The sequence below is a fragment of the Poecile atricapillus genome, chromosome 1 (assembly GCF_030490865.1).
Source record: "Poecile atricapillus isolate bPoeAtr1 chromosome 1, bPoeAtr1.hap1, whole genome shotgun sequence".
Taxonomy (NCBI): domain Eukaryota; kingdom Metazoa; phylum Chordata; class Aves; order Passeriformes; family Paridae; genus Poecile; species Poecile atricapillus.
In genome coordinates, this window is record NC_081249.1 from 9,711,548 (window position 1) to 9,723,147 (window position 11,600).

At 37.8% G+C, this 11,600-nt stretch overlaps 1 protein-coding gene across 3 annotated transcripts; it reads left to right on the forward strand.

Annotated features, from left to right (window-relative positions):
- Positions 1 to 1,111: 1,111 nt before the first annotated feature.
- LOC131574731 (uncharacterized) lies at positions 1,112 to 11,357 on the forward strand. 3 transcript variants are annotated; one of them, XM_058829419.1, is made up of 3 exons: positions 1,112 to 1,435; positions 5,496 to 5,744; positions 8,856 to 11,357. In XM_058829419.1, exons 1-3 carry the CDS (start codon positions 1,265 to 1,267, stop codon positions 9,024 to 9,026), a joined length of 591 nt encoding a protein of 196 aa, XP_058685402.1. In that variant the 5' UTR covers positions 1,112 to 1,264; the 3' UTR covers positions 9,027 to 11,357. The 3 variants fall into 3 exon arrangements, with proteins under 3 accessions (XP_058685402.1, XP_058685403.1, XP_058685401.1); XM_058829420.1 differs by having other exon boundaries at positions 8,859 to 11,357; XM_058829418.1 differs by lacking the exon at positions 8,856 to 11,357 and having other exon boundaries at positions 5,496 to 6,240.
- The last annotated feature ends 243 nt before the right edge of the window (positions 11,358 to 11,600 follow it).

The window sequence follows — 11,600 nt, forward strand, 5'->3', positions numbered from 1 at the left end:
GCTTTCATGACATCATTTTGTATTCCCAGGCTATTTCTACTGTTTTAATATAATTTACTAGTGATGAAAATTAAAACAACAAATTATTTTTTCTTAAAGCTCAATTATCAAAAATCACATTAAATCCAAGAATTGAAAATTAATGCTAGCTATAAAAAGGTGACATTTCATGAGGCTACAACACTATTTAAGGATCTTTCCAAGTGCATTAATCTTATTCCTTGACCTTTCAGTGCAGACACCAACAATGTTTGTGACATTGTAAATACCACTGGAGCTGAAAGAAAATAAAAGTTTATGGTCTTCCACTGGTGAATAGTCCAATAGCTTTTGCCACTATATTGTGGAGGTCTTTCTGTAAAGATGAGACACACCACCACTGAAGGAATCTTTTTCTTAAATAATGTTTTTCTCATAACTCTCCCCTAAAGAAAATAAATTCTAAATACTTCAAATGGCTTATTGTAGGTTATTTTGTGCTTTGAGTGAATTCCTGCACATTTTTATGACACAAAGGTACAGTGTAAGCTGTACAGTAATTTCCCAGTGATTTTCAGAGGGACTGTATGCAGTTACAAATGCTGTTGAACATGATTTTGGGTTGTTGAATTGAGTCTACATGCAGATTAGCTTTTGTGTTGGATTGTAATTGCCTTAAACCAATTGTACAGTGAGTAATAGCTCAACAGGGAGTACTAGCTCAACATATTTACATAACCTTCTTGAAAAAAACCACAACAAAACACCTTTATCTTTCTCAGGGATTGCCTGGTAATATTTGACTGACTTGCTTTTCTCTCAGGATTTTGTCTGGCAGTCATTCACTGAAAACTCTGCCCCTCTAGTGCAATTCTACCCACTCCAGCAGCTCCTGAGTGGTGTGCAAGCCATCACTCTGCAGCACCAAAGGGGTTTGATCCTCCCTTGGTGGGTGTGTTTCTGGTCTCTGCTGTAAGCTGAGATCAATCTTCAGGTGCTGTTTTTGGCTGCAAAGTCATTTCACTGATCAGTTTTCAGTCATGATGACTCCTGCTACTTATGTTACTGGTAGTTAATTCTTTAATCCTCCTTCGTGGTGCATTCTTAATATTCCTGAGCAGATGAACATTCTTTGGGCATGGAAGGTGTCTGCTGACTGAGAGCAGCATTTGATCAATTCCTTTAGGAAAAAAAATCAATGTTTGATTGGGAAGGGGATGCAGTTGTATTTTAGGAGTCATGGGATGAAGGGACTTACAGAGTAAGGTGTGAAAATGGGAGAAAAATGGGAACAAACATAAGGCTTTCTTGGATGTTTGCAAATATTTTAAGGAAACCCATTCTAGATGTGATGGGAATTAAAAAAAAAAAAAAAAGGTGGAAAATACAAGTGATTCTCTCCGGTTCATATTCTAAGGAAAACAATACAAGACCTGACATGGGAAGAAATTCTCAGGTGAGCAATTTTTCTCTCACACTTTTTGAGTCTATGAGTGAGAATTTCTGGCTGAAGAAAAAATAAGGTAAATAGATCATTTATGAAAAGATGAACTAGAAAATTTAGTGATCTCCCAGGACATATTCACAGAGAAGCACAGTACTTTCTACTTTGCATAGAGTATACCTATACAACTTCTTTGAAATTTCTATTCACTTCATTGGTATTTTTAGTGCATATGATATGCATCTATTTATTTTTTTTTTAATAAATGCCTGAACTGTATTTATACACAACAACTTCAAATGAAAAAGGCTGATGTTTTCATCTTATGCTTCTTTTTCCTAGAATACATCAGGCACTTACATGACAATGCCAATCTTTTTTTCCCCCTCTTCATTTTAAATGCCTCCAAAGTTATCAGGCTTCTAGTGCATCCTCAGTGGATCCAGGTCTTGAAATATTTTTTTTTTTTTTTAATGATAGCTTATTATTATTTAGTCTCTCTTCATATTTTAGCTCTTCATATTTTTGCTTTTATCCTGAGAGCTGAAGATTACTATATATTCAAAATTAAACTGCTTTCCTAGCATTTTCCTTTGTCATATTTCCTCTTAGTTTGAGGCTTTTTCTCTTCTTGAGTGACAGTGAGTATAGTTTAGCTACACAACCATCTGTAATAACCTGTTCTGAACACAGAACCGTTCTCTTTGGAAATTAACATCCGCAGGCAATAATTCTATTTCATAAAATCATAAAATAGAATATGTGGCTTGAATTATAATGCTGGATTTTGGAGTTAAAAATATCCTTTCTTATTCATGTGGGTCCAAGGCACCAGAATACATGCAGTATGAACTCTGAGCTGCATCTCTGTAATACTGATCATCTGAACAAATGAAAACCAAAATATCAAGAGATATACAGATTACAATGCCCTTATTCTATTTCTTAACTTATTTCAAGCTCTGCTGCAATTATTTCACAGAACTACTCAAGGAATGAGATGACAGTAAAGATACTGGTACAGCAGCCATCCTTGTTCAGGAAGTTTATCTTTTGGAGAAACACATCCAGCTCAGCCGTAAGAAAGGCCAAAGAGAACAGAGATCAATACTTTGGTGCTGCTTCTGGACTGTGCTGACCATTCTGGGCCAGATTACTTGCAAATTGTTCTGCCACCCTTGGAGAACCTGGCATCAGGGAAACTGATATAAATTATTTGTCACCCTTCCTTTCTCCCTTGACATCTCAGGCCAGGTGCAACATAAACTTAATTATCAGTGCTCTGGTATTTACAACTTCACATCAAAAATAAATCATGACATTAAAATTTCGTAATTAATGAACCAAACTGATTGTACAGGTAAAGAATTACCCCAAGTGAAGCAGTCTCTCCATTGCAGCATTTAAAGGCTTAGTATTTGTTGTAATGGCATAGATATGGATTTTTGAGGTGCCTCTTCTTGAAGACCCAGCTTCAATTGTCACAGCACCCCTGCTGAAGTTGGTACAACACCCAATCTGAGATTCACAAATCTCAGTAATTGCCAGTCTACAGCTTTGTAGAAGTAGTCCTTTGGTTCTCTAGCGGTAGTGCACAAAGGCCTCATCAGATAAATATTTCTGCCAACTAATATTGCTTGGAACTCTGGCCTGCAATGCTGTGCCAAGCAATTTGTTAAAAAATTCTACTCTTTGTTTAAATGACATCATCCACTCAAAATCTGATATTAAAAAAAAAGCTCTTAAGTGGTTACAGATACTTTTACCTCATCTTTTGACATTTCAACACTTGTATTCCCTTGCCATGTTACCTTCCACCTCTTTTTTCTGTCATCTGCCCTGTGCTTCTGTTGTTTCTCAAAAACATGTTGGCTTCAGAAAGAAGTCAGTTGCTTCTCTTCCTTTTCCTTCTTTTTCATTGTTCTCAATTTCTAGGTGGAGGTAGTTAATATGGTTCCCAGATAACCATTTCCGTGCCAGAGCTATACCTCTCATTCTGAAAGGTACTGAGAAATATAAATGTTACATGTTGCAAATTACTCTGACTTGAGGAAATGTTACATTTTATGTATGTTTAGGGGGTTGTTTTCTGAGAACTGCTCAGGTTTTTCTGACTGTGCACTCAAAACTTTTGCGTGCTTTAACATTTGTCCAGCTGTAAAGAAGCAGAGATGGCTGCACCTTGCCCTGTGTGGTACATTTTGAACATCAGCAAAGCTGTGCAGAGAACACATCGGGGATGGGAAGGGACAGCACAATTTCAGAGATCACTGGTCAGTGCACCAGGAGCATGCAGAGGTCAGCTTGGGAGCTGAGTGGGAGTGTAAGCTCAAGACACTGAGAAGTAGCCTGGATCTTTAATAAACACAAACTGTCAAAGCACCAGGTTTATATTCAGTTTGAATGATGGCTTTGTTGGGGAACTGAGCCCTCAATGCCATCTTGGAGCATTGCTGATTTGAGATGAGAAGTATTGCCTCTAAATCACTGAATGCTCATTTCCTCGAGTTCTGATCCATGCTGACTCTTTTAAGTTTATGAGATCACAACCCAGTGTGACCTGGCTGCAGGCCAGTGAGTGAATGGGGTTCCAGGTCTTTCTGACTGCAAATTGAAGTACTCCACTTGACATTAAAGTCAAACCAAAGTCTCATCAGGACAGCACTGCCAAGGCAGTTCTAGTGTGACGTGTTGACATATGCCTGAAATCTGTGTCTCAAATGCTAAATATTTTTGTTCTTACTATGCAAACACAGTACATGAATGTGAACAAACAATTAGGAAAGCAAGCAGTATCAGAAGACTCTTGGGACTAGGGAATTCTGAACTCCGGCCCTTTTACTGACTTTTATCTTCTTCAAAGTGCATACTTGTCAATTTGTAGGATTCTTTTTGAGACCTCTGAATACTAATAGGAATCTACTTAAAAACATAAGTTCTGCACAAAGAGTTCATCCCCTTGGATACCACACCAGTCCACCTTTTAATATTCACTATCCAGTGTCTAAGTACAGCTTATATAGAAATCTACCTTTCTGCATATAGACATTATTTATTTACCACTTAATCTTGTGCCTTAGCTCTCCATTTCTGTGACAAGGAATCAACTTTTTACTTTTTTGTTTTGGTTTGTTTTGGTTTTTGTTTTTGTTTGAGGATTAATTACTAATATATCTTTGTTTTGAAGATGTAAGACAGTCAATTAATTTGAAATGAAACAATTGAAACAATGTCTGTCATTTACATGGTTGCCTAGCAAATAGTATACCATGTGGAGTTTGTGGAGTGCATGTTGTTAGTGACTTTGAAATATATACTTGCAGCCTGGGGATAAAGATGACAGTCAAACCTGAGACATGAGAGTAATCAGAAGGCTGCCTGGAACAAACAGTATAAATGTAATCTTCTAATCAGCTAACCCCTTTTCACCTTGGTGCTGGTCACAGCAGAACATCAAGTACCAGAAGAACAAAATATAAAATATGTCAAAAAATAAACATCCCAAGAATCTGGGTTATATATCTCTGTGCAATTAGCTACTTTCCTTTTCCAAATGTTCAAAGCATATTTTTGGCTCTGAGAATGAGAAGAATGCATGGAGCTTTTTGTCTTAGTTTTAGTTCCTTCTATAACAACAGCAACATTTGTGGTTAGATTGTGTCAGAAGCTATTTCTCCAGCACAGAGAACAATGTTTCTCAAGTGCAGTCTGAACAGAAAGAATACTTCACTCAAGTATTATCTTCCAAGCATTCAAGTAATTATTTCCATTGCCACTTGCTTTGGTTTTAATGGATTGTAGCCTGATATAGGATTTTGGGCTTTGTGGTTTTGCACAAAATCTAGATGTAATTTTTAGCAGATGATGACTCCACCCATTTTTAGCTTAAGGCAGTCAATATATTAATCATTCTTGGGTATTTTTCTTTCCATAACAATTTCCCTGGGTGAAAGTTTTCCTGACAGTGAAGAGCCCTTTCCTGCACTTCAGGATATTCTCTCTCTCTCCTACCTTTACTTCATGGCGTCATACAGCAAATTCTCTTTCTAAACAAACTTCTCCTTCTAAACAGGAGGGACAGAAACCTTATGAAACAATACTGCCTCAAGAAGTGAACTGGGCACGAGCACACAACAACATTTCAGTGAGCCAAAATCCTGGAAGCTGGAACTACACAGGTGTCCCACTGTGCTGGCAAATCGGCCAGGCTCCTCCCTGGCTGCTGCTGACAGCTCCAGGACACTCCAACTCACCCAGCCAAGGCTCAGATTGTGCAAGGCTTTCTCAGCAAGTGATGGAGGATGGAAGTACCACACAGAGGGTGAGTCATTTGAGCTATTCCAGTGAAGGAGTCACTTTAGTGAAAACATGGAGAGGATCCAACCTGAAAACTGTTCCATCTTTCCTGCTCAAGCCTGCAGTGCCTGCTCTAATACTGCTGCTGTGTGGAGAAACTCATATTTGTCAGCTTTCCTTTGAATGTGGATGGTATTACAGGATTGAATGCTTCTTGTGAGGATTTAGCAGCTTCATTTGGCAGCACTCAAGCAGTTAACAAAGCATTTTAAAATTAAGTAAAACAAATCCTTGCTTTCAATCCTCTGCGAGGATAGTCTAGTTTCCAGAATTCAGGCATGACATAACTGAGATACATACTGTAACACAGTCATATAAATTCTGTTTAAAAACTCACAATGAGCTTTAACAACAAAAAAAATTAGCATTTTTATATGGCTCTAAGAAATGAAGTGGATAATTAAGTTAAAGAGAGAAAATTGAATTACAATGTTTTCTGTTGTGTGAGTTTTTATGCAGTATATAGGAAGAACTATAGATTTAATTACACAAATGAGTCCTTAATGAATTCCATACTCTTTTTCTTTGGCAGTAAAATACAAGCTTTAATAATTTTATTGTGCAATATTTTGCTTTTGAATAAATATTTTAAATTTTTTTAAAATATATTTTACTTTAATTATTTTAGTTTTTTCAGGTTGAGGTTTTTTTCCCAAGTCTGCTTATACTAATCAGCAGAGGAGGATAAAGAGTAAAGAATGAGGGTTGAAACCTTTAATGCAAAGAGTTTGGAATTAAGTGAAGTTTTCAGAGTTCAGGCTGATGATCTGCAGAACCTAAAAAGAAAATCATCTATCATTAGTGACTTTACAAAAGAATTTGAGGGTGTTACTTGCCCATGGAAAGAAGCTTAAGGAGACAAAAATCCACAAGTTGGACACCAGTTATTCTGGATAAAGCTGTGTCAGACTCAAGGGAAAGCCAAATAAGGCTGCAGCTCTGGGCTCTGCCTGGTGCAGGCTGCAGAGGGATGGCAGGAGGTGAAAAGCAGAATGTGTGGGACACACAGGGTTTGTCAGCTCTGCTGTGACCCCAAAGGTCACCTGTGTCTGTGCTTCATGCGGCCACTGAGCCTGCAAAGAGAAATCAGAACTCAGAGAAGCCACAAAGCAGAGTGACAGCATCACACAAACAAGGACCTTCACCGATTTAATATTTCTGGTGCTCCTCTAACCCCTTCTGAGGAACTCACTGGCTTTGAGCTGAATTAATAATATGCAGTCCTGGTCGACTTTTCAGCTTGTGTTGTGCCCTACAACTCAAGGATCTGAATCCCATTCTGCCTGGACAAGATAAATAATTTCTTTTGATGTGTTTTGCCCAATTCTTCAGACTTTCATTTCCAAGTGCAAAAAACACTTTTTCCTCAAAAAACAAACAAACAAACAAATAAAAACAAACAAACAAAAAATATCACCAAAAAACCCTTTCTATCCATTTCAAAAGACTTTTCTTTATTTGCAGCTGGAACAGAACCCATTATTTACACTGCTCTATCTTTAGTGAAGTGTGTCACTTCAATCTCAGAGTTACCTTAGTCTGAAAGAAAACAGCAACTTACAGCCAGGCTTTTAATTAAATGGGTCAATTCCATTGTACAAAATGCTATCTCCAAACTCATCTATTTTAGACAACTTTTCCAATTTGAGCTTTCTTTCCAGGAACTGTGAATGAAGAGCTAATTTCTGTTTCAAATAACCAATTATTCTGTTTGGTACTGAATTATGCTAAACGGCAGATGGCTATTCTCTCTTAAATTCAAGCAGCATGTCTAGCCAGTGGCTTCTTTCTAGATAGCATATCTGCAACAAGATAAAACACATCTTCCCGTTCTGTTCTAGGCCTCAGACAATTTCAATTCACCTTCCAGTGCAGTTAGACTAATGAGAAGTCAAGTATCAGGCTGGAAATAAGTGTCTGTATTTATTTATGTCTGCCATTGTAACTTTTGCCATCCACTGGGGAAGTTGGCAGATGTGTGGGAAGAGCACCAGTTCTCCCACAAAAGAGACGACTTTTTACAGGAGCTTCTTAGGGGAGCAAAACCTTGAGGATATTCTTTGCCATTAGTCTGAACAATTTGTCCTTTACAGAAGCAGCAGTGTATTTATTTAACCCCCAGGCTCTGTCTCTGAAGAAGAGCATCTGCCACCATGAAACACAAACACCTGGTCTTCCCTCCTACCAGAGAGATTCTGTGGGCTCCTCTACAAGCAGCACTCTTCCCATCCCTGACCATCTCATGGAAATGCTTCAGAGTGAGAAGCACAAAGTGCAAGGATAAAAGTACTAAAATTTCTTCTTGGGAGCAACATTTTTTCTTTTTCTAAGCAAAATTTCTCATCTTCTGGAACCAAAAATAGTTCATTCTGGGATGGATATGAAGATTTTCTGTACAATAAAAATGACTAATGCAACCAAAAGGGGGATGCTTTTATTTCATGTAGGGAAGCAGAGGGAAGCACAGTAAGTCCTGGTCTATAACCTTCCAAAAATTTTGATTTTTTTAAATTGTCAGGCAATTGTCAGGCTATGAGCAGGAATAGGATCAGAGAAAGGCTACAACTGTGACCACAATAACTGAATTCTTGTCTAATAGGATTAGAGCAAAATAATTTGAGTTCATTTAGCAAGTCAGAACAATTCAAAGAGGAGTTTTGAAGATCACCAAAAGAAAGAAAGTGTAGTTCAGCTGGAGGGAAATCCTGTACAAGGAGCGATGGGCCCATAACTGGCAGTGAACTCAGGCTGGAAATGTCTTCTGTCATCTGAGGGTAAAGAACCTTTTACTTCCTCTGTGCTCATAGTGAATAAACCTTATTTACAGTGATTCACAGATCTTTTATAGAAACAGTACATAATGTGATTGTCTTGCAGTGGAAAAGGAGACAGGAAGTTAGAGAGCAGAGCTTCTGTTTAGTCTTAAATTCCTTTACTGCCTAATGACTTGTCTAAGCTATTTGTTCTCCAAAGTTAATAAAAGTATCTCAACCACAAGGATGACCTGTTGCAGGTATAGGAGACGTAGCAGACTATGCACATTTCCCTGTTTTGGTCTTTTTTGCCTTTTCTTCAGCAGTGGACCCCAACTTTACACAGAATTGCTGCATCAAGTCTGACTCCATTTCAAGAAGAGATGAATTTTTATGACAGGAAGGGACAAGTGAATGCCACTGTGTTTTCCCTGAGACACTTCTCCTGCAAAGCCTACAGAGTTCTTTGCTCCCACATATGGATGGCTGCTTGAAAGGAAAACCTCTCTGCCTCTCTGGGCTATGAATACTTCCACATCCTTCACCAGGAAAAAAAACCCACTCTATTTGTTTGAAACAAACCCATGTAAGAAAAGGAAGTCCTGAGAGACCCAGAACCTTCAAGACTAGGAGGAGTTTTCTTTGTGATTGTTCAATTCTAGGCATTTAGGATTGCTAAATGTGGGTGCCAAGGGAAAAAAAAAAAAGGAAATTATAAGTTGTTGATCATTAAAGAATACAATAGGTAGTGTGAAAAATGTGGAGTGAGTTAGAAAAAAAAAATATATAAGCGTACATAATCACTGCTACTTCTTTCTATATGTCAGTCTCTGAGAATGGTGTATCTCCACCTCCCAATGAACATAGTATTTGAGCTGTCACTGTACTGAATAGAAATTCTGAGGAAGGTGTCAAAGCACAGTGTTGAAAAATCTATTTTGCAACTGAGAAGGAATGATTTCTGTAGATGTAGAGTAAAAAAACTACTCTTCAGTCAATTCACACATAACCTAATTTCCAAAACACTACAGTAAAAGCCAGGTAAAGGAATTCCTATTCTCTACCACAACTTTCCTTAGCTGAGCATTAATTGGGAAAAATACACATGATTTTGATTATATGTGCACACACACACAAACACAGAAAAGAAGCATTACAGTATCTTAGAACAGAGGTAATTTGTGACTCCAATGTACTGTCTGAGCCACATGGTCAAAACTGGTTGAATTCCATAGAAAATATTCTAAACAAAAGCAGAATATATCAATTAAAAAAATACATATTGCCAGCAGGTGAAAACATATCACACTTCTGACTTTCAAAGCTCCATTACTGTAAAATAGACACAGGAACATGCTAAAAGCATTGTCCTGAGTGGTTCCCTGTGCTGAGCTTGGCTTAAAGTTTATTGTCCAGGCAGAATAGAAAGATCAAGCCCAAAGTGTAGGACATGAACATGACTCTTTTCTCCCTCTCCTGAGCCAGATAGAAAGATCAAGTTCTTTTATTTCCAATAACTGAGGTTCAACACAGACTGTGACTTCTCTCTTTGTGCATAGATTTTTATGCTTCTGTCACCAAGCAGAATGTGTCAGGACTGAACATTTGAAAGAAAGGAATTTTTCAGGTTGTAAGAAAGAGTGCATTCAGTCCCAGCAGTCTTTAATGTCACACATCTCTGGCTTGACTGGTCAGGATTGTTTTATGTCCCAGCAGTTTTCAGGAAATACCAGGTCTGACCTTACTGCAGCTCCCATTTCCACTGACAGACTCCTCACAGGACATAACCTGATTTCTGCGTAGTAAGAAGTAAAATAAACTGCATCTGGACTAAGGTAGTAGGTGTGCTGTCAGTTTATTTAAAACTCACCTTTAGCCCTTGGCAGGAGTTTCTCAGGCTCTGAGGAGTTATATCAGGAATGGACTTCTATAAAGCAAAAGGGAAAGTAATTTAGAAATACGGCAGTGTCATGGTGCAGGCAAGGTCCTGAAGCCACAACTGCGTTTGGAATAGTGTGCCTTGAATTAACAAACTCTCTGACAGCTGGGCTATTGGGGGTGATTAACAGCTGTTTTATGGGTTGCCTGCCTCATTCAGTGCATATGTGTGCTGAGGGGCTGCTGAAGAGATGTAGGAGAATAAATAAACTCTGGGACTGAGGAAGAAAAACATCCTCTGTTGTGTTTTAAGGGGCCCTGAAATTCATGTAACATTTTGATTAATTACTTTAAATGTACTTAAAAAAAAAAATTAAAATGCCCACCCTTTAAAGTGGTCTTTAGTGTGACAAAAATAATGACATGGCAATAAACCAGAAAATTGTGACTTTGTTGTTCTGCTGTTTTATCATTCAGCAGAGAAAATGATGATGAGTGCAAGAATGCACAAAAGAGGCTGGAGAATCTTGGCTGAGCCTCCATTCATAAAGCTTTATTGAAATACATGTCACGGAAGTACAAAGCAAGGTAAAATATCTCCCAGGTAAAATATCTCACAGCTAAATCAGGCAGACTGAGAAAAAGTCATTTCACTGGATATTATCTAGCACTGCTAACTCACATGGCTAAAGAATTAGAGTTTCAGTTCACCTGCACAGAGTAGTTACCTGCTTTCCTCTTTTACTGGGGGCCTGTTAGCCATGCAATGAAAGTTAATTGAACTCACAAGATTCCTAAGCACAGCTTCTCTGGTTCTGTTCCTTTCCTCACTTACTCTTCAATAAAAGGGCAGGGGGAATCGGTTTTTAGCAAATGGCTTTTATTCAAGAATTTATTTCTTAAACGGTAGGTTTCTATATTTTTTTCCTAGTTTCTCTTCTTTCAATATACGATGCTGACAGCTGTTATTCCTGTCTTAGACTCTGAAAAAAAAAAAAAGGTGATTATTTTGTAAAGAGTTTTCATTTATTGTAATTTGCACTTAAGCATTCATCTTCTTATAAAAGATTGCATTTTGCTGTCAGGAAGCTGAAATTATTCCTTTTTTCTTAGAAATACAGACAGATTAAAGCTAAATATATTCTGGGGAAAATGCATTCTCTTTCTTCTTTTGTCCAGTTTGATGATGT

Excerpts from the sequence above, each read along its gene's own strand:
- LOC131574731 (XM_058829418.1), top strand. The coding sequence starts at position 1,265 with ATGGGAACAAACATAAGGCTTTCTTGGATGTTTGCAAATATTTTAAGG. Across the intron at positions 1,436-5,495 it reads ACATGGGAAGAAATTCTCAG|GAGGGACAGAAACCTTATGA; the intron begins GTGAGCAATTTT and ends CCTTCTAAACAG.